Genomic DNA, 24082 nt, shown 5'->3' on the forward strand with positions numbered 1-24082 from the left:
CAATTAAATGTCGCCCTTTCCCTAAATGCCCATGTTTTTTATGTCAACCCTTGTGATAGTTTCTGGTAAATTTGAAACCTCTGTGGCCTAGAAGCCAGGTTTGAAACCACACAAGATACAAGAAAGTTTTGCATGATTACTGGTGAAAGTCAGTTTTCTTTTTAGGGCTTATAGCAGTGGTTGCCACTTTTGCCCACACATTAGCATCCTGTGGGGAAAAACTAAAACCTCATTGATGATATCACATCAAAGAACAGCAAAACCTGGATCTCTTGGTTGGATTTTACATTAGAATCCTGCTTATAGCAATGGTTGAGAATCACTAGTCTAGAATAAATTTAGCCGTTTGTCATTTGTTATTGACTAAATTAGAGTTACAGTGGCTTAGTTCCTTTGTATTATAAACTGCTTGGCAATTTATTATACTCTTTTCTGCCTAATTGTAGCTCTCCATTCAGTGTAGTCATGTATGCCTGTAATTCTAGCATCAAGAGACTGAGGCAGGAAAATCACAAATTTAAGGCCAGGTAGGGCTGTAGCAACTCTGACTTAGAAGACACGTGGTTTTGATGGTAAAATACTGCTGGGTAGCAGTTTCCTCAGAGATTAACACCTTCAGTCTCAGAGGGGAAACTTCTTAAGATAGAACATTTACAGTGAGTAGGTGTGTGTGTGTGTGTGTGTGTGTGTGTGTGTGTGTGTGTGTGTGAGAGAGAGAGAGAGAGAGAGAGAAGGATTTTCTTTTTTCTCTCAATATATGTTTTTATTTAAATTAGAAACATGAATGCTTCACATGTCAATCCCTGCTCCCTTTCCCACGCCTCCTCCCTTGCCCCTCCACTAGCCCCACAAACCCCCACCCAATCCCCATATCATTCTCCAGGGAGGGTGAGGCCCTCCTTGGGGAGATCTCCAGAGTCTGTCATTTCATCCAGGGCAGGACCTAGGCACTTCCCCCTGTGTCCAGGCTGAGAGAGCATCCCTCCATGTGAAATGGGCTCCCAGAGTTCATTTGTACACCATGGTAAACACTGATCTATTACCCAATGCCCCAGAGATTTCTGAGGCCTCCTCACTGACACTACATTCATGGAGTCTGAATCAATCCCCTGTTGGCCTCTCAACCATCAGCCTGGGGTTCAAGAGCTCCCCTTGTCCAGTCAGCTGCCTTTGTGGGTTTCATCAGCACGATCTTGACCCATTTGCTCATCACTCCTCCATCTCTCTCACTGGGTTCCAGGAGTTCAGTTTAGTGTGTAGCTTTCGTATCTGTCTCTACTTCCATCAATCATTGGATGAAGGTTCTAGGATAGCATATAAGGTAGTCATCAACATTATCACCAAGGAGGGGCTATTAATGTAGTCTCTCAACTATTGCTTAGTTTGCCAGTTTGTGTTATCCTTGTAGATCTCTGGAAATCTCACTAGTGTCAGTTCTCTCCTCAGACCCATAATGGCTTCATCTATTATGGTATCTCTCATTCTGCTCTCCTCTATTCTTACCTCGACTCAACTTTCCTGCTCCCCCATGCCTTCTTCTCACCTCCTCTTATCCCCCTCTCTTTTTCCTGGTTCCCTCCCCCGATGTTCCCAATCTGCTCAGGAGATCTTGCCTCTTTCCACTTCTCTGGGGTATCATGCATATCTCTTGGGAACCTCCCTGTTTCCCAGACTTCCTGGCACTGGGACTGTAGGTTGACACTCTCCTAATCCATGTCTAAAATCCATATATGAGTCAGTACATACCATGTTTGTCCTTTTGTGACTGGTATACCTCACTCAGGATGGTTACTTCTAGTGCCATGCATTTGCCTGCAAATTTCAAGATTCCATTTTTTTCCACTGAGTAGTACTCCATTGTGTAAATGCACCACATTTTCTCTATCCACTTTTCAGTTATGGGGCATCTAGGTTGCTTCTAGGATCTAGCTATTACATATAATGCTGCTATGAACATAGTGGAACAGACATCCTTGTTGTGGGAATGGGCATCTTTTGGATTTATGCCTAAGAGTGGGATTGCTGGGTCTTGTGATAGACTGAGTCCCATTTTCCTGAGGAATCTCCATACTGACTTCCACCAGCCATGTTCCCCTTTCTCCACATCCTCTCCTTTTTTAAAGGAAGATAAACAGCAAATGCTGCCTGGAATCTTGTTCAGACAGGAAGTAAGAAACACAAAAATGTTTCAGGAAGACCCTGAAACTGACCAGATTTCCTAGGTCCATCTCTCCTTAAGAGTATATAAGCAATGAAACTTCCCCATAGTCAGACAAGCCACACTGCAAGAAGACTCAGTCAAAATGAGCCACCTGGGACAAGCAGAGACCAGAGGAACTGCCTAGGAGAAACAAAGACTCACTGAGTTGCCCCGGTTAGACTCAGATGAATTGAGAAATCTGTAAAGTACAGGATTCCAGCTTTTGGGGGCTGTCACCAGTGTTGGAGTAGGCTTTGGTGATGCTTCTGCCTTTGAGTCAGTTTTTGTTCATGTAAGTAATCCCTCACTCTTATGAGTGTGAGTAACCACAGAAAAACTTAAGTAAGACTTGGTGGTATCCTTGCTTTTGTGTGTCATTAGTTTCCTATATGAAGTATGCAGGTGCTTGTTTACCTACACCCAGGAATAACTGTTATACAACAAATACAGAATTCAGAATTGAACATATTTAGACATTTGTGGAATGTCTATAAGGGTGAACAGGTGGATTGAGAGATCTGAAGTTAAGAAGGGAAGGCAATATTGACTTACAAACTTCAACAGACTATCAGCTGGCACTTGGTTATTGTGCACTGTGTGCTATAAACTTTTTTAAGCATTGAAATTCAGACCATTGCACCATTGCTATCAATATCTTCCATTTATTTATTTGTTTTTTCCATGTATTTATTTGTTTAATTAATTAATTTGTTTGTTTGTGTGTGGTTTGTTTTGTGACAGGGTTTCTCTATGTAGCCCTGGCTGTTCTGGAACTCTCCCTGTAAACCAGGCTGGTGTCTAATTCACAGAGATCCACGTGCCTCTGCTTCCTGAGTGCTGGCCAGGTTTCAGTTGTGTCTAGTCTTTAAGTATATTGAATCTCCTCACACTCTTAAATAGTTCCTTACATCATTACTTACATAGTTAATTAAAACATTAGGTGTGATATTTCACTCTAAGCAGTGGAGTGCATGTACATACAGTGGAGATATGTAAATTTCAATATCTTCTCATTGTTTTCAAGGTAAAGATCACAATTTTAAGATAAAGATTCTAGTCCTACTTGATCCATAAAGCTTTGGAAGTTTCCTTCCTTGAACTTCATCTACGTCGCTCCACTTTGGAACTCCATGTTTTCTACCCACTGTGGCTTATTTTATATGTCACTCTTCCACGTGCAATGGGGACTCATGCATGCAATGCCCCACACGTGCAATGTCTTTTACTCCCCAACACCATATGATGTTTTCCAACTAAATTTGACCCACCATCAGTTCTCAGTACAAGCAGCATTTTCCATGGGAAGCGTGCTGCTGGCCCTGACTTCTTCATTGCCTATTGCAGGTTTCTGCTCCCAAGATTTGAAACAGTTTCCAATGTCTTGTTTATGAATAATTACTTTATAAAATTCTGAATCCCCTTTAAAAAGTAGCCCTGAAAGTCAGTAAGTAAACTTGCTTTCCCCCCACCCTGGAAACCTTGCACATTCTAGGTAGTGCTCTATCAATGAATTACACACTGTGCCTCCAGTCACTAGCTTTGATCATATTTATAGCCTCTGCTCTTATAATGCGGTTGACACATAATTATTATGTAATCTTTTTGATAGCAGATTTAACTAAAGAAACACTTGTTGCTATATAGTTAAGGAACTATTAAATTACAAAGTAGCAGACAGTAGTGTAGACTATTGTTATAGAACAGAGACTGAAGACCAGGGATGAATAAAGTAGAAATGGTTGTAGTGGAGGGTACATGCATTAAACGGCCTTGTTTATGTTGAGGTAAGAGTATAGGAAATTGTATTTTGTGGTGTGAATGATAATTGATGGCCAGGGTAACTAAAAAGGCAGATAGACGCTTCTTTACTCAAAGTAGAGACACTGACTTGATTGACTTGGAATTGTTCTCCAAACTGAGAAAACAGTCAAGGAGATGACATGTTAGGCAAAATATATGCTGTATTCTTACAAAGTATATTTATGAATATAATTTTGCCAAGCCTACTTTTGAATGCTGTCTTGGGAATCAAATTTTAACTTGTGAGTCTCTTAGGGGACACTGGCAGTGTAATAACTGGGAACTCTAGGAAATCATTCTTGGATCTTCAAGAAATCTCTTATGATACTGGCATAGGCCTCTTATTACTTCATAGTTCTATATACTTTATCTATTTTCTATATACTTTATCTATTTTGTTCTTATGACAATTGTGATCAATCGTGTCAATTGTTATTTGGTCTAATTACAGTCTTTTGCATCCCTTCTCCATTTGTCTTGAATTTATTAATAGTTTCTAGCATTCATTTCACATGTGTGGTTTCTCCATAAAAAACTCAGGAAATATTTGATTTGTTTTATTATAGATATTATAGTGACATTAATGGTATCATTAGCCTCCATCAAATCATTCTGTGTATACTAAGTAGCCCTAGTTGCAAGGGTCTTTAGCTTCAAAATCTTCATTGTAGAATCAGTCCAGAAGATTGTTTGGTTAACGTTTTTCTTTTCAGATAAGAACACTAACTAGTGTCCAAGGATTATTTAACGCTTAAGTATTTTTATAGCCTGTTTCCCATTTCTATGATTGCATTTCCTTTCAAAATGGAAACACATCTTGGAAAAATTCTAGCTCTAATTAACTTACATGGCATTTATAAAGATGCCAGATTGTTTTTCAGAGTCTTATAGAACTGAAGGAGTATAAATGGCTGGAATAATATAGGAAATTGTAATTAGAAGATTCAAAAACAAACTCACTTTTATTCTATCTATCCTAAAATGTATACTATGGATTTTCCATAAGTATGACAGGCAATATGTCATCTCCAAAGAAAGAACATTGGTAAGAAATGTCTCTAGTATTAATAATTGACCAGATCCTCAAAGAATAAACTGGGTGAAGGGTGTTGGCCTTTCGTGCCATCCCCAATGTAAAACGTTAACACATATAAACTCTGAACATGTATCAGCTCTTTTATTTCTAACCATAAAAAAGCCAAGGGAGGTCACAGAATATTGCACTCATTATTGACAGTAAATTATCTCTCCTAAAAGTAACATTTCCTCTATGCCTTTTGTTTGTTTTGTTTTATTAGCAATTACATTTAATCTGGCCATACATGCTTTAAAAACAAAGCAAGTTTTAAAATAAAAAATTTAAAGCCAAGTATTTATTATTCTATTTTTATTACTCCAAAGTATGTTTGTGTGTCTCTCTCTGTGTGTATTTGGACATGAATGCAGAGGACAGAACTGTTGGAAGATCCTAGGATGAGAGTTACAGATGGTTGCAAACCACCAGAGGTGGCTGCTAGACAAGTTCAGATCCTCTGCAAGGGGGAGTACACCTCCTTAGCTGCCAAGAGTTCTCTCTCCAGCCCTGAAAAAATAAATACTGTACCCCCTCAACATCTTTCATTTTAGCATGTACTTTAGCAATAAACACCAATGAAATGAACAGCTCTCAGTCTCAGTAACCGGATTCAGCACCTGGTTAAACATAAGACGTGAGATTCTGGGGAGCTTCAATTTTCAGGTTTCACAGTTCTCTGAGTATTTTAGTACCATTCTTTTATCACCTGTCTACAGATCTTTGACAACAGTGTTCACCACAGTAACATTAAAGGACTCTGTCAGGAAGTGGGAGCTTTTTTTCTTTTTCTTCCCAGCTTTACTTAATTTTTTTTCAGGAACCATGAAATAATGGTAGAGTTTAAATCTCAACCCATGCTGTGAAGGAAGCTTTTAGAACTGAGTTCAGATGCCAGCCTGAACAGGTGGCCAACCCCAAGGATTGTGCAGGGTTGCAATTGTAGCCGGGTGTTTTAAAGCACAAGTTCCAAAAAAAGAAAGAAAGAAAGAAAGAAAGAAAGAAAGAAAGAAAGAAAGAAAGAAAGAAAGAAAGAAAGAAAAAGAAAAGAGAAAGAATGACCTTATATCACTTCCTTAACTTCTAACTGTCTGGCAATTATCCTTAATTTAAAGATGGAGCAAGAAGGTCAAATTCTTACTTGAAGAAGCTTTTTGTGAATCAGAGGAGTTGGACTATGCTTGGCCACTTACAGAGCTCCAGTTACAGTGTGGTCATCTCTCTTGGCACATCAAACAGGCACTTGGCTTTTAAATAGGGCTTGCTGTTCAGAGAAGGGAAAAACTTAATGTGCTCTCTTTCAGAAAACTGCCTCTTACTAAATAAGCCACAAAGAAGATAAGGCTCTGTGTGGCCAAACGGAGATGTGTGTAGGTGCCGTTATATGTTTTAGTCATTATACTTTACCAATATGATGACAGTTGTGCCCAATTACTGATTCCTATCTTGAAAATATGGGATTGTGAAGACAGAGTTTCTTATTCTGCCTGGTTCTATTGCTGTTTACTTCAAATAAACACACAGAGACTTATATTAATTACAAACTGTTTGGCCGATGGCTCAGGCTTCTTACTGGCTAGCTCGCTCTTAATTATAAATACATGACTATTAATATAAGTATTTCTACATGGCCTTATCTTACCCGATAATCTTGCTTCCTAAGCAGCTACATGGCCTCTGCATTGCCACCTCTCTCTGTGTCCTCTCCCCCAAATTCTCCTTGTCTTATAGCCCCACCTATACTTCCTGCCTGACTACTGGACAATCAGTGTTTTATTCATCAACCAATATACAGAAGGACATCCCCCATCAGGGTTGCAATATTTAACTACAAAAATGTTATACACAGTATGCTATTAGAGCACAACTCTTCATACAGTAGACCTCAGGACAAATTCTACTGTCACACAATATGTTTAAGAAGCAGAAAGACTATACTACTTACTCCACGATCATCACATACTCCTAGTAAGATTTTTGTTGAATTCATTGTGCCTATCTAGGAACATTGTTTTCCTGTCATATTCTGTCTAAGAATACATAGAAGAAACAAGCCTCATTGACCCTATGATTGGCTGCCACAAAGACTACTGATTATGTAGTATCACTTGCTCATAAAACTCATTTTGAAATATCAGACTGGATACTAAAGCCTGTAGTGTGTGGTCCATAGTTATATGCCCTGAGTTTAGGTCTATGTTCCTCTGCAAAGAAGCTGAATTTCATGTGTAGCCCTTTCCACTAGCAAGGCTAATGTGACAGGTCTGTCCTGCATAATTCATCGTGTCGGGACTTAGAAAATTCTTGTTGTTGCACATAAAATTTTGAAATGGGCCAAGTGCTTGAGTAAAACATTTTGCGGGAGTTCCCTAATATCAACCCTATAAGACAGAAGTTATATACCAAGCTCCTCTTACAAATGTTTTAAATTTGCATTTAATTGTGTATATCTGTGAGTCTGTGTAGAGGTATGCATACATGCATGTAGGTACTCTCTGAAGTTAGAGTGATAGACACCTGTGACCTGCCTTATGTTGTGGGTGTTGAGAATAGAGTTAGTGTCCTCTGCAAGAGCAGTAGGTGATTTTAACTGATGAGCCAAACTTCCTTTCTGTCTCTCTCTCAACATTTAAGAAAATTTAAGGGAGGGAGTGATGGCTTTGTGGACAAAACCTCTTGTTGCATAAGTTGAAAAACCTGTGTCAAGAATCCATGTGAAATGGATGCATACAAGTGTCTGTAGTCCAGTGCCCTATGGAAGATGGGAGGTAGACAAAGAGTCCCCAGAAGTCCCGGTGAACAGATAGCCTGGCTTATATAGCAGGGAAGAAATCTCATCGAAAATGAAGTGGAAAGGCAGGCATCAACACCCAAGTTTGTCCTCTGAGCACTCATATAGTGGCACATGAGTTAGGTCAGGCTTGCATACTTAAACACACATGCACATTTTGCTCTGTCTCTGTGTCTCCGTCTTTATCTCTGTCTCTCAGTCTATCTGTATTTGTCACCCACCCCTCACCACACACTGTGGAGGGGCATGATGAACTGGTGTGTAAAGTGATTGCTCTACAACCATGATTACCTAAGTCAGGTTCCCTAGAACTCATATAAAGATCTCTATCTGGTAGTATATACTTAAAACCCTGTGCTGAGATGAATATTTCTAAGTTCACTGAGGGACCCTGTTAAAAAGTCAAGGTGTGGAGGGGAGTTCGGAGGGGAAACTGTAGTCAATATGTAAAATAAATGAAAGAAATGATAATAAACTTAAAAAACAAGCTGAGGTACTATAAAGACACCAGATATTGATCCCTTGTTTCTACATGGGTGTGCACACCTACACTCACATGTACACCCATGCATACACATACACACACACACACAGAGAGAGAGAGAGAGAGAAGTATTAATAACAATATAATAATGAAAGATGAGATGCTGTACAACTATGTAAGTAGCGCACACACACGAATAGATAGTAGAGCCAAGAAATATAGCCAGACTTTTAAAACACGGCAGGTGCTTAGATTTAATGGGAAAATAGAAGCTCAGTTACAGAACATTCGGCAACTTATTTTTACAATGAGAATGAGTGGTTGTTAACATTAAACAGTAGTTGGAAAGAAAATATAGCAGATTAATGTTAGATTAGAAACTTTAGTGGCTGTGATAGCAAGACTTAATTAAAGTGAGGAAATTATAATACAACATATCTTCATTTTCTTTTTTCTGCTTCCATAGAAGTGCCAGGGATAGGCTGGGGAAAAGAATGTAAATCAAAGTAAGTTCTGCATGGTCCAGGATAAAATGGTGATATGCAAGACTGGCTGTGGCCTTCAAGTTCTGCATGTTTATCTGAAGCCTTCTCACTCTCCCTGTGTAGACAATATCTCTTATGTGATGTGTCATTCCCAAAAATGTCAATATCTCTGACAGTTCATTTGTCTCTCTTAAAATTTTCCAGTTCATGCTTCTCCATAGTATAATACATTCCCATGGACTCTGTCAGAGAGCACACTGCTGCCTGTGTGGCATCAGGCCTAGGAACCTGCTCTTAATAAACACTTTTGAAGGTACTAATGATGTCAATCCCTGTGTTACAATTTTAATAACAAGTCACAGAAAGGCATTGGGCTCTCAGATAGTCTGCCTGTCTGTGTACATTGGTATTGTTCACTTTCTCTCTTATGAATCATCATTGATGACAGCACTGGAAACAGCATCTCCTCCCAGTCCTTATTCCTGGCACTCCCTCCTCTTCCCCCGACACCTCTTTCCTCCAGTGCTTTCTTCTCTGTCTACAGTTTTACTTATTTGTTTATCACTTGTTTCTTTCTTTAAATACATAAACTTAACAGGAGTACAAACCTTTGTTTTCTCTGTAAAAATAGATTTGTATGTTTTTATTTTATGTGCATGGGAGTTTTGTCTGCATCTGTTTGGGTACATGTGTGTATTCCTGATATCGCTGGAGGACAGAAGAGGACATTAGTTCCCTGGATCTCCTGAAACTACAATAACAATCAGACGTGTGCAAATGAATCCAGGTCCACTATAAAAGCGTTAAATGTTCCTAACCACCAAGCCAGGTACCTGTCTAGCCCACATTTTTATTCGTTTTAAATCATAGCTATATACACAATAGCCAGGTTATTTCTTGACACATGTTATTATTCAAGGAATGAATTTGATAAGTAATAGGACCCCAAAACAACAAGCTGAAGTAATGGCTTAGTTTGAACTTGAAGAAATTCACATACTCAAAAAATGTTACTAGATAGAAGGTTTCGAAACAACATGAAAATAACAATACATGTAAAAGTGCCACTAGATTTCCTTCAGATGTTACCATTAGTATGCCTCTGGCTGCATTTCCAGTTCCTCACAGAAATGTGCAAGCTTCATTCACTATGGTAACTATTAAATAAGATCCATGCTTCTCCTTGTATTAGTATTGAGATTTATAGATCTGATGTAAGAAATTGTGGACAGCACAGTCAGTCCATTTGATGTTTTCAAATTAATATGACTTCTTTCCCTTAGTAATTTTTCCTGTTAGTCATTCTATTTGTTCTAAGTTAAATACGTTTTTATTGGGTAACACACTCTCATATAAAACAAGACGTTATGTATGATGTGGAATGGTGGCATCTACCTATAATCCAAGCATTCAGGAAGTGGGGGCAGAAGGATTTTCACAAGTTTGAACGTCATCTTGGTCTACACAGTAAATTTTAGAATAGCCAGGATTATAAAGCAATATGAAAATAGAAAAACAACATAAAATAGAAAACTAGATATAGACACTATGGGAGAGGAAGTAAGGAAAGAAAGAAAGGAGAAACACAAAGGAAAGAAAAAAGATAAAAATGTTCAGCAATAAAAAATTATAGAAAAAAAGTGCCTTTGCATTGAGGATAGTAGTTCTCAATCCAGTTTTTATGGGGAAGATTTTATCATGGTTTCTTCTTCTGAAATGAGTTATTGGTAGAAAAATTGTTACATATTTACAAATATGTTTTATCACAGTATGGATAGAACTAATGAAGAACACTTAAAATAATTTAAAACTTAACATATATATACTGTGAGACAATTATATTGGGCAAATCTTTGTCATGCTATTCCCATATACACCCCCACTCTCTAATGATTGGACTTCTTAGTTGAAACCTTTCACATGAAGAGTATTACTGAACACGACGAGAACAAAAACGGGTAACCCTCCTGTTAGTTTACAGTGAGAAAAGAGAGTAATTGGGGGAAAGAAGGCACCCCTTTGATGTGTAGTTTTTGTGTGAAGACTGTTAGCATTGTATGCTCTCACTTGGGGTTGTGGGAAACCCTGTCACCATGGCACTTCAGAGGCCTTCTGTGCATTTGTGTGTCTAAATCATACTCTGCCACTTCATGCTTCTGTCCAGGGTACAAAGCTGTCTTTCCTTTGTTTGCTTGTAGGTATTCTTTTCAATTGAAAAAGGTACATTTTTGGTCTATCTACATTCTGGATTCTCGCAACACTTTCCTTTCTCCCAGTAGCCACACTGTTCTTGAAATTAAGTGCTTAGGATTTGTGATGACACCATTGTTAATATTGCAGAAGGTAGAAATAAGATTAGGTCTCAAAACACGAATACACATGGATCTTGTTTTATTCCCCCAAGTTTCTTTCCAATGTTTCTTTTATTTCTGTGGATTTAAAGTTCGGTCTTGAGGCTATGGCAGCTTCTCCTTCACCTCTGCATTTTTTATTGCAATTTCAGATGAACCCCTTCTACCTCTTTCTAAATTTATTCATATTTTATGACTTCCTTTAGGATGACTATATTGACTTGAAGTACCCATCTTTAAGTGTATTTTAAATAAACCCATGACTATTTGATTATTTTTCATATTATACAAGGCACATATGTAATATATTATGGTGAAGAAAGCAAACAGGGAATAAATAATCTATAGAAATACTCCGCAAAAAATCAGAAATGGATGTAATGTTAAGCGATGACAACAATGAGCCCCATACACAATAAAAAAATCCTTTATATCATGTATTTTAAAGTAGTCTTCCTTACCAGGTCAGTGTTATGCTTCTACTTGCCTTTAGCACAACCGCTGAATACAACATATAATAGAAATGAATACTGAACAATGCATTCAGATTACATCTGCTACTAATCTGTGTCACTTTCTCTTTCATGTACTGGAATTGGATGACCTTTTGTTTACTTTGGAACCTGAGGCCTGTAGACATTGTTTGTGAGTTACACATCAATTCTTGGTCAGGCTAGAAGAAAATTAACTGCAATTATATATTATAAAAGCAGATTAATATCTGAAATGTGCATTTTTTCTTTTTCTAGCTGGTGGCTTCTTTCCTGTTCTCAGATATAAAATAAAGGACTAATGGCATGCTTACAATTTTCTGTAGACATAGCATGCTTATTTATAGTAAGCCTGTAAAGCTTTTAATGGATAATGGAGTCATAATTATGAGATATAATGTCATTAAAATATCAAAATTTTCTTGCCAGAAACTCCAAATTTTGTTATCACAGGAATAGATGTTTTATGAAATATGGTGTTTGAAGCTGATAGGTAGGAATTCCTTGGGATAGGTTTTCGAAGTTGTTTAAGATTATAGCCATAACCTCATTTCTTGGGCAGACATACCAACTGAAGTCAATTGGATGATTGTAATGTATTACTATCAAAAGTGGTCATTCTCCATCTTCTTAATGCAGCCCATTAATACATTTCCTTATGTTGTGCAGAATCCCATACAATTGTTTTCCCTGCTACTTCATAACTAATTTTGTTAATGTTATGGATCATAATGTAAATACCTGTGTTTTCAGATAGACTAGATGAACCATGTGAAAGGGCCTTCTGACCCTAAAGGAGTCATGACCCACAGGTTGAGAAACCATCGACCTACAGGAAAGAAGGACTATAATGAAATAACACCCAGAATCTTTCTAGAACACTTTTGAATGCCCATTTGCAAAGTGTCCATCACTTCTAATAAAATGCTTGAGAAGCTTTCTGGCAACATCAAGATTTCCACTGGGCTGTTTTTCCATATCCAACTAACTTCAAAATATATGATGAAGTTAATAATCTGTCATCAAGTGACTAAAAAAGTAATATTGTTAAGCCAAATCCCCTCCTTCCTCCTTCCATCCATCCATCCCTCCATCTCTCCCTTTCATTTGCTCATAAACAACCCAGTGTAGAAAGAAACTTTGTCATCTTACTAGAAATCTGGTCAACTTTAGCCTACAATACTGAGACACAGGTAATCATAAAACTGGCCAACATTCATACTTAGTATAGGGAGTAACAAAGCATTGTAATACATTTTTGCTTGTGCACTTTTGAAAAAGGCTAATATAAAGATAGCCCCCTTTATCTCTGTTATCAATGTAAAGAGTTCCTCTAAGCAACTAAAAGTTGCTTTTACTTGTAGAAACACAGAGTGTCCTATGTAAATATTCATCCCATTAAAAAGATGTACAAAATTAACACAGGTCGTTTTTGCCTCTAAGGAGCTACAACTATTTTTAGATATTTTATATATTAAGCTGAGATGTCATTAACCCTTTTAATGTAAATACCACAGTGTTTTCACCGTGCATAGTCAGACTCTGTGATCCTGTATGGGCCAATGCTTTCAGATCATCTCTAGGCCTTTAGGAACAGTTATGAACTACACAGAAGATAAACCACAATTTGCTTCTTACCATAAACAGTGGTGATAACATGATCATTTATCAGATTGAGAAACTATGGCTTGAAATTAATTTTGGCTACCTCCCAAAATGAGATTGCTATTGCCGAGAAGAGATAAATCACAATTTTGAATATTTATATTAACTTGGCACTGACCCTGAAGGCTGTTCTTGATTGCGATGTCAAACAGAATTTGATTTATGTTGTTTCAGGATGTGTCCAGCATTTTACTCTGAGGGACATTATTGCTTGCACCTTTCCATACTTTCATCTGCGAGTCAATATGGTTACTATATTTTGGATCATTGTAATAGAGATATATGGAAGACATAAGTTACTTTGTCTATGCACAAATATTTTCTTTATGAAATTATATCTAATATGACTGAACTTCAATATTTCACGCTAAATATCAGAATATTATAATTTCAGGCATTCAGAATTGCTTGTTATCAATAGAATTTTTTGTAAGACCTTGGCAACATATCTTACAGGAGTTAGGCAAGCAATTTTTGTTTTTAAATACTGAGAAGCAAAGGCTATACATTGGGCTAATTGGTTTGATCTCTCAAATGACTTATGTGAGTACTTCCTTGAAAATTGTGTCTCATGCTTCTGAGGGGTTTGCCACAATTTAAACTATATACAGAAACTAAAATATGTTTTAAGATAATATGTTGCTTCTACAAATCTGAATTATCTTTGTAGAAATCTATGCTTAATATAATAAAATTTTAACTTAAATCTTGGCAAAAGGCTGTTATTTCTGCCTAGGAAATATAAGAAATAAAAATATCCTTACTTTTGAAGAAGTGCTGTATGCACTTATTTTTTGTGGATGTGTCCACTGGATAAATAGCATAGCCTGTTCAAATGTTAACAAAATAATTATAGTTTCAGAATAATAAAGGAGCTGGTATTCATTGAGTTGAATGGTGATTTATGCTACATTAGAAGTGAAACATCCCCCTAAGAATGTCTACATTTTTCAGTCTGTGGAACAGGATACCATAAGTCGTTTCTGGGGAAAGAGCTTCATTTGAAACCAAATCATTTCCCTGTTATATATTCTAAGGCATTTTCATTTGTGATTCTTCATGCCCTTGCCTTTCACCTGTACAGTTTTTACATGCAAAACTGGTGAATTTTTGGTGTCCTGCAATTATCCCCACTCTTTGACACACAAAGGATCTTTCTTCTGGCCTAGCAGCCTCACAAGTAGTGTGAGGTAACAAATAGCCTTAGTTCTTGCTCTGTCGCAAATTAATTTTATTTCTTTTCACATTAGCAAAACACAAATTCACCATGTACCCTTTCATTGCTCCATAAAATTAAGAATAAAATATAAAATTATAAAACCTTTGGCCTTATAATAAAAATGGCTTTTTAAAAGGACTTAGATCCAGTTTGACTGTTTCAGAATAGTTTTCTTTAATCTATGGCTCATTCCAGCTTCAGTGAGATGTGACTACTGCCAGTTACCAGTGCTGTATTAAACATTCACATTTAGAAGCAAGTTTCATTTACCATTATATGGAGATTCTTTCTTCATAATTTTTTCTTTCTACTGGCATTCCACATCAAGGATCCTGGAAATAAATTCATAGACTTGCATACATTTTATTTTAATATTATCTTTGAAAAAGTCTCATAATAGGACATGGACAAGTCTTCACAAGGCTTCATTCAACAAAGTTTTCAAGTCTTCATTTGTCACTACTCATCCACTCTTGGCCAAGGAACAGGGGTGGGATTATGGTAAAATAAGAACGGCATGGTCATGTGAGGGTGGTGTGAGGTCCTGTCTTAATTAGGAATAGGTTATGGTTCTCACATTAATTTTGACTTTATAAAACAACATTTTTCTTGTTTTGAGTCATCTGAGAAATCAAAAATTATACTTGGAACAAATATGTCACTCATATCACTGGAATTCCAGATTTGCTTAGACAATTTTCTCCATTCCTCATCACCTCGAATTAGAGAGAGGTTGTTTCAGTAACAGGTAGTAATGGCATTTCATGGTCAAACTGCACAAAGTGTAAAGCAATCAAATATTCAAAAAGTCAGACTTGAATCAGAAGGAAGTGATCTTTTGTGGAGATGGGTTTCTTGCTCCACCAGGATGTTTTTATGCTTCCTATACCTTTAAGTTAAGAATGTGTACAAGGTCAAAATGACCCATCCATGAAGATGTCAATTGCCTCAGGGAAGAAAAGCAATCTCCAAAAATTCTGGGAACTATTTTGAACAAAGTTAAAAGAACTGAGGTAAAATTTGGTCCACATATTCGATTGCATATTTCATGACTATTTTTTGAGTATTCAAAGTTCAGTATAGCTCAGTACCTGACTATATTATAGGAATAAACATTTTTCATGGCACAGACTGATAAATTTTTAGGTAGATTAGCCTAGCATATAGTAAATCCTTGTTGGAGTTAGTGAACATGAATGATAACAACAGCAACAGTAACCTATCCAATAACTGCATTGCATGACACATACTCTACCATGCTGGAGATAAAAGTGAGAAAAATCTTAGTCATGTGGTTTTATATAAATATGGAAAGTAACATCCAAAGGAGAAATTATAGTAAAATTATCAAATAAAAATCCCTAAGTCAGTAAAGAATAGATGGAGACAGTTTTACCCAACAATCCTGAAAGACTATTAGAAATGATTTGTACTGTGAAACGTGAGAATTACAGTTTTAAAATAACATATTTAAAAGATTAAATTCATCATATTGCTTAAATTGTTCATGTCCTGTGGAATGAATAGAATAACTTGTTTTGTTTTTCCTTTGCAGTATCCTGAAAATACTGTGTTCACCTAAGTCTGTGAATAGTATAATAATCATCTTTTAAGAGTAGGATGACATGCACTTAGTCATTGTTCCCTCATGGAGGCCACAGAGACCTGGAGGCAGGCTGTGTGCTCCAGGATGCCAGTAAATTGCAAAACACATTTTTTTCTCCTCATTGTGTTTAAGAGTACTTCACTATTTACACCCGTTGTGACAAGACTCATTAGAGGCATTTGAAAAGCCCAAAGAAAACAGGTCCTGTACATAAATTAAAAACCATCCTCTTATCCAAGGATATAAACATGGCTGTGACTGGAAACTGGACAAATACCATGTATTAAAGAAGCATAGAGTAAAGAATAGAATAAACAGAGATTTACTACATGGGTAAAGTTAGACAAAGGGATGATTGGGAAATCCATGTTCTGTTTAAGTAATGTTCATTGTGTATTTGTGTTATAAGAGTTGTATGGTGATTTTCAAGAATAAATCTTTTTGGAAATTATACAAAGACAGAAGGACAAGGAAATGTATACTTATCAACAAAGCAAAGCATCTCATTAGAGTTCAACAATGAAATAAAATATTCATAATTTTAGTTTATTTTCTGTTGTATTTATTAATAATCTTTATATATATTTATATGTATGGCTTTGAGCAAAGACAAAAGACATACTCTAGCTCTACTCTAACTCTTCCCTGGTCATACAGTGGTAAGGATCCGATATTTTCTTATCTTGTCAGCAGCAAAAGATCAATAATACAGTTCTTTCTGTACAGATTAAAACTCCACACTTGAGCTTAACTATGTACAGAGAAAAAAAAGTCATGTTCACCTAGCACTGTGCCTTTATATTACAGGAATGTACGTCGCTTTCTTCTTAATCTAAATGTATATACATTCATACATATGTGTATATAATTTACCCTGTACCATTTTGTTAGTTTAACATATAAACCTTAGGATTCTTTGTCCATTCTAGAACAAAGTGAATAAAAATTTCATGGTTGCACAGAATGATCATGCAATTCAATTTTGCTGATGTTTCCCAATAGTGCTCAAAATTTTTTACGTATAAAAAATATTTTGCTACCAAACCCATTAGTCCTGTCAAATGTAAACCTTTAATAGTTTAAAGGATTAGTGCATGATCTTAATAAATTGGAGCTAATTTTTATATTTTAACAAAATAAAGGAGTTTTGTACTGATATGTAAATGGCCTTGTGACTTTCCCATAGATTCTAGGTAGGACAAACGATCTCTCCCTTACATCGTTCCCAATGGGCTGTCATTGGTCAGCAGCATGTCACCATGCCTAACATTGCTGATTACTTCCACACAAGTTAGGAACTGTTAGCAATTAAGCATAACAACCCTTTTTGGTTTCATGGGTGTTAGATCCGTAAAAGGCATAACAGGCAACATGGATCCACTTTAGAGCTTTTGTTTCTGCTTTTGTTTTCTATCCTCACATCTATCTAGAGGTTCTGTCCCAATAGAATGTGTGGTCTATACATTCTTAAGTGAATCATCTCTGCCTGTGTTTCTAAAGACCTTCACTTCAGGTCACTCTCTTGAGTTATTTACGGAAGTCAGACATTAGGAATCATCCCATTGTGTTCCAGTCATCCCCCACATGTGTGGGATGCAGTAAGCACACAGTTCACTAAGGGACTTCTCAAGAAGAGGCTGATGCTCACAGAAAGAATTAAGAAAACAAGTAAACAGACAAACAATGCTTACAGACACTTCAACCTCACCCCTGCTTCCTATTACTACGTCCACACTATTTTCAGCACATTAAATAAAAACAAACCTCCTGTCTATCTAAGGACTATGTTGGTTACCACATGCCTTAAGATTTACTAACTGCTTAGTTACAATATACAGAGGGCAAATGTGCATTTCCAAACAGATGTGATGATATATTATATTTATTTCTTCACATTAACATCACAATAAACTACCAGCTAGACATGAAGACACACAACACATTTAACTCCAAACCAAGCTGTGATTTGCAAATAATTGTTTAAATGATGATAACAGCAGTAATATTAAATTAAAGTGAAAACCTCACTTCTAGATTAAAGTCAGAGATCCAATTCAGCCTTTTAAGAATTCTAAAAGAGGCAATTAATGAATTGTTATATAGTCTAGAAGTGAGAAATACTGTAAGCCTTTTCTTACAATGACTGATTGGAATCTACTTTTTTGCCCCAAAAAGCATGCCAGGACTAGTTTCAGATTCTTGATTATGTCAATAAGGAAGAAAAGTAATAATTTTTGGTGTAATACAAGCAATTTGTAGATTCAAGCATACAATTTTGCATAAAATATTGCAAGTTGAAATAATATTGTAGGTCTGAAGCCATTGCGTTACAGTTGATTTTGTGACATTTAAAACGCTTTACTCTTGAAGTGAAGGCATAAAACTAAATTCTTAACAGTGAGTGACTTTTACCTCTATACAACACAGAATAGTTACTTTTATTTGGGTTGGAAAAGTTATTTACAGCTAACATTAATTTAGTCTTGACGAAAGTCCAATAACATGTGAGGACAAGTATCTCCTCACCTTTCTGTCAAATCTAAGAACATGTTTGAGGTTAGAGAGAGCCTTAGCAGTGGCAATGTTAGTCTCCTATGGTGGCTGAGAATGTAGTGTGTTCTTTCACTTAACTCAAAATTTAAAGCACCAAAATACAATTTAGAGTTATAAACTGGGATTTGGTTATTTCATCCCGCATAATTAACAATCTAGATGCAGAGGTACAGTTGATGAAAGAAAGTTTTGATTGGTGCTGTTCTAGAATGAATTGGAGTTGCCTTTTCAAAATCTGAGTTTTGATTCCATTGACCTCAAGGACTCTTCATAAAAGAGAGAAATATATTTATATATCAAAGGAATTAAGTAAAAGTGGCTTAGAAATCAATGATCTTACAACAACAGGTTAAATTCTTTAATGGTTTTAAAGAAAGGAAGACATGTAACACTGAATGCTATACAAGTCTTTTGAACTTCTCTTGGGCATTTATATATAGATATATATTTAATTGCATATGTATATATGTTTTTACATTTGCATGAAGGCCAGAGCTGTCTAAAATATCTTTTCAGAGTAGGCTATAGGGATCTATCATTTGATAGAATAAAATAATATCTGTGAATATTCTGTCTATTAGAGTATTTCTTTTCTGCTTTGACAAACAGCAAGATCATAAATTTGAAGCAAAACGTGGTTTTTCTGCATCTGGGTCTGTGTTTAAGACTGAGGGAGATTCTCTCTGCACAGCTGCTGGTGGTGGAGGTGCTGGAGGCACTCCTCGGTTGGGGGGGATGGCTCCTGAGGACATCTGTCGGAACAAAGTGACACGCTGTGGCACTGTGCTCCTGCCCCCTGCCTGAAGACCCGTGCTGTGGACAGCTGCCACAGGCTGAGGGATGGAGGCCAGGGACTCGCCCACAGTGGGATGCGGTCTGGAGATAATAGTGGACACCTCATGGGGCAGCGAGGGCTGTGAAGCCGAGAGGGGCCTGACTTCTCTAGTCAGGCTGGTGTTATGAAGTGCTTGCGTGCTCTTGTGCACTTCATTTTTCGGTGTGGAGCTACCAGGTGTCTGTGGCTGTTGCTGCTGCTGCTGCGGCTGCTGCGGCTGCTGTTGAGGCTGAGTCTGCGGTGCCTGGGATTGCTGTAGCTGCTGCTGCGGCTGCTGCATGAGTGACAGCTGGGAAGCAGTGGGAGAGGCATAGTGGAAAGTTCGTGTGGCCAGAGGGCTCTGTACAGGTGGACTGCAGACTGCTGTGGTATAGGAGCAGGGTGAGAGGATGGCTGAGGGCTGGGGCGTCTGTGTGCTGGGACTGGGCGAGTGCAAATTGCTGTGAGACAGGCTGGTTGCAGTATAGACAGGTGGAGATTGTGTCCTCATGCGGGAGGTTGGGGTGGGGGTTGATGATGTGCAATTCAGGGCTGTCATTTGTGGGTAGTTGATTGGGGGGATAGCTTGCACCATCTCTCTGTCGTGTTTCACAATCTGCTTGAGGATCTCGTTCTCCTGATTGTTGAAAACACCAGTGTTTAGATCCTTCTGGAACTTCTGAAGGAGAATGGAGTTTTTCTTGCCTATCAGCAAAGGAAAAAATAGGCACTTAGACAGGCTGAAAGGAACTGATAATGCCACACGAGACTGGCTACTCCTGGGTGATGTATCTCAGCATTAAGACCCATAGGTTTAGAAGTCAAGAACTTAGCTGTCACCACCTAACAGAAGTGAAACTTCTACCGTGTGTACAATGTTGCAGAAGTCTGCTTAGAAATGTCACCTACTACTTAAGAAAAACAGGAAAGACTAAAGATGGCAAAAACAAAAGCTGCTTTATAAAAGAGCATAATAGGAGCATATAAATTGTAATAGGAGCATAATCTGAGGAGTAGAGAAGTCCTGTTTGGGTCAGTCTTGGCCTGGAATCATTATTTTTATTTCAAGTTGTATTTGCAAGACAAGGCAATGGAGACTAAGAGACAACACTGGAACATTTCCTTTGGGACACATAGTCAACAAAAGGCTTTAGACAGAACCATTTATACAATCCTCAGGATCATGAAGCAGATGTATTCATTGAATTTATGGCATGGGAAAGTTAAGATCACTACTTATAAATTTGGGTTAGAAAGAAAAGAGGTTGTGAAGAAAGGAAGACATTCTGATGGTGAAGCCTTGCTTCAGATGACAAATTGGCTTCACCTGAATCATTTAGGTGCCTGTAGAAGGCCCTCCCTTGGGCCAAATCCAAATTGTAGAATCTGATACTGTTTTATACACAGTTTCATGAAGAACTGTCTCAGAGACTTAGCCTTTGACCAGTGCCAGGCACTGAATATTTCTGTCTATGGAGCTTTAAAAGAAATACAAGGGGCTGGAGAGATGACTCAGAGGTTAAGAGCACTGACTGCTCTTCCAGAGATCTTGAGTTCAATTCCCAGCAACCACATGGTGGCTGACAACCATCTACAATGCAATCTGGTGCATATGTAATAAGCAAATAAATCTTTAAAAAAAGAAATACAAATACCAATTACATATGAGCAACCTGACCTGGGGTCTAGATTTAGCATTTGCAAGCAAATTTCCTCAGAGGATGCTTATGCGCATGCATGCTCCTAAGTACAGGGATGTCTGTGTGTGTGTGGTGGGGAGACATATCTCCAAATCTCTCAACTCACTTCAGGACATAAATAAACTTTAGTTCCAATTCCAATAATATGTTTCTGAGAGTTTTGCAATAGCTTCTCATTCCCTGCCAGAATATCAATTAGTAACAATCACACATTGTGAAAAATAAAAAATAGGTGAGAATATGGAGGACATCAGAACACTGAATCAACTAAGCCAGACACATGGGCTCACAGAGCCTGAAGTATTAAGCACCTGGCCTGCAGCAGTCTATACCAGGTCCTCTGCCTATGTTGCGGCTGGTGTTTTTGTGATTCTCATAACTATGGGAGCAGGTGTTTCTCTGACTCTTTTGCCTGCTCTTGGGACTCTTTCCCTCCTGTTGGATTGCGTTGCCTTATTGTATTATGTTTACTGTGTTGTTTGTTGTCTCTTGGGGTACTGCTGTTTTTCTGAAAGGAGATGACAGAGATGAAGTGGATTTGGGGGAAGAGAGTAATAGCGTGTCTAGGAGGAGTGGAGGAGAGGGAAACTGGCCTGGATGTATAATATGAGAGAAGAATCTGTTTTCAATAAAAAGAACACATATATGTAAAAATAAAATAATAATAACCAAATGATCATGGTAACTGAAAAATGAAGAAATAGTGCTCCACTTCAAAAGTAGCTGTGTATATTTGCAACAGGGCACCATATGATAATTTTCTTGGATGCTGAGAAATGTGATCATTTTATGTCATTACCAAAATAGTCATTGTTCCTTTCTTCAAAGCCCCTCTTATTTCCTAAAGAAAAAAGTCTGTTATGTTAGTATCAACAATAAATACAGATGTTTATTTGATCGATTGCCTTAACTAACTACAACAAATACTTAAGTGCTGATCTCAAAAGTGAGATAGACAACACTGCTTTGTATTTGAACAGTCAACACTTCATAATTAAAGTATCTTTATCTATGGAAAGAATTAAAATGATTATTATGGTTTTAATGCACTGTTTGAGTTTTATCAGGGTCAAAACCACAAAGTTGCCTGCTTACTAACAATGCTCTTGATTGTATTATTGATTAGACCATTTCATGTAACTTTTTTGATGAGTTATAATTTTTAAGAGAATGAAGATGAACAGTATTGATATAAATTACTGAATATACTAGATTTTAATCATTTATCTAAAGATGTCTATTTGATTTAGGATACCAATCCCAAATATTCAGAAGTTAGTCTCTATGTTTAATATGAACACTCACAAAGAAAAAAATGAAGTCTTTCGTCAAGCCCTGCTTTTAGGAATGTCTCCTTATTTCATGGGTGCCATCTCTATGGATGACTATGTCCCATGAACTCTCTAAGTTGTCAAAATGAACTTCTGGTATGTTTGTTGTGTCCTGTGATAATGTCCCCACAGTACCTTTACTTTACCTCATCTATTATTTGGCCCTCCAAATCTTGCATTCAGTGCTATATCGAGGGAAAGAAAGAGGCTGTCATAAACATTAAGACTTTACCATTTTAAGGATGAAAATCTTGAGACAGCTTTTGTTTACTTCTGACTGATCCCAACTGCATCTGCTTCAGGTGTATTTGTTCCCTCTCCCTTCCTCCCCGTTCAACACACATGCATTGTGGACCAGGTATTGCAAGTGTAGTGGTGAGTTAAAGAAGCTCTCTCCATTCATTACGGTTAGTTACTATAACAAAGCCAGTGCTGTGAGAGAAGAATGTAGAAGGCTATATGAGAATTAATCAAGGGAATTCTGCCTAGCATGTGGTGAGAAGCCAGGAAAAGTTTCTACAGGGAACAGTGTTTAAGCTGAATAATGAATCTAGTGCAGAACTACGCCAAGGAAGAGGGGAAGGAAAGGTAAGGCGGACAAAATGGTTAAAGCTGGAAGAATGAACTCAAACTATCTTATCAGCATATTCTGGGATAGCTAGCAAATTTAACAGCAAGACAATGTGATCCTACTTTGCTGGGGGAAACTACACAAATCTTTAGCATAACTAATAAGTTCTATTTAATACATTTTTGCTTTGTAGCATAAAAGACTTCACAACATTGACGTTTGCAAAATAAACATCTATGTAGGGCATGTCTACAAAAGCTTATTCTCTTCGAGTCTGTATTACGAACATTTTGATGTTTCTGCTGAGACAGATTAAATTGTGTAAATTTTTAATTTTTAATATAAGTATAAAATGTAAAACTGGACCACAAAGATAAAAAGAACCTTATGATAAAATTTAGGCTGTAATATAGACTCATGGTATTGGCTTGTAATACTATTGTAGTGCTATCTGGAATTTGTACTAGTACTTTTTACCTGAAGATTCAAACAGAAGTGGTATCACCTGGGCTATCAGATTGCATGGCTGGTGAAAACAGACATGAACAAATCAATCCAGAGCACTTAGAAGGAACAGGAAGGTCCTTGAGTCTTTCTAAATAACTGTTTACTCAACGGTTGGTCGTATGCTATTTTTTTTTCACACAAATTAACAAGGGATCTATGCACAGAAATCGAAACTAAAATGAAATTGTGCTTGAGGAAAAGTGAAAGCTAAAGAGTACCTATCCGATCGAGTCGATCAATTGCAACTGTCTCAAAAGCTCTTCTCATCATTGGATATTCCTCCAAGACCTCATTGAAGTTGTCCACCGAAAGGGAATAAAGACGACAGTATGTATCAGCTCGAACACTGGCAGTGCGTCGGCCTTTGGTCAGGAGGCAAATCTCTGTAAAAAGAAGGGAGAATGATTTGATTGGTAAGGATCTTTTCCACGTTTTGAATGCC

General features: G+C 37.3%; 1 protein-coding gene across 1 annotated transcript in view; it reads right to left on the reverse strand.

The window, feature by feature from the left end:
* Positions 1-8575: 8575 nt before the first annotated feature.
* The window catches only part of Hcn1 (hyperpolarization activated cyclic nucleotide gated potassium channel 1), a 374350-nt gene continuing 358843 nt past the window's right edge, over positions 8576-24082 (reverse strand). Inside the window, exons 7-8 of the mRNA XM_005082780.4 lie at positions 23859-24023; positions 8576-20236 (exon numbers count right to left, since the gene is read on the reverse strand). Of these exons, the coding sequence (XP_005082837.1) occupies positions 19332-20236; positions 23859-24023 (1070 nt within the window). The 3' untranslated portion in view covers positions 8576-19331. The remainder of the gene's footprint in view (positions 20237-23858; positions 24024-24082) is intronic.

Source organism: Mesocricetus auratus, unplaced genomic scaffold (genome assembly GCF_017639785.1).
Source record: "Mesocricetus auratus isolate SY011 unplaced genomic scaffold, BCM_Maur_2.0 Super-Scaffold_100020, whole genome shotgun sequence".
NCBI lineage: Eukaryota > Metazoa > Chordata > Mammalia > Rodentia > Cricetidae > Mesocricetus > Mesocricetus auratus.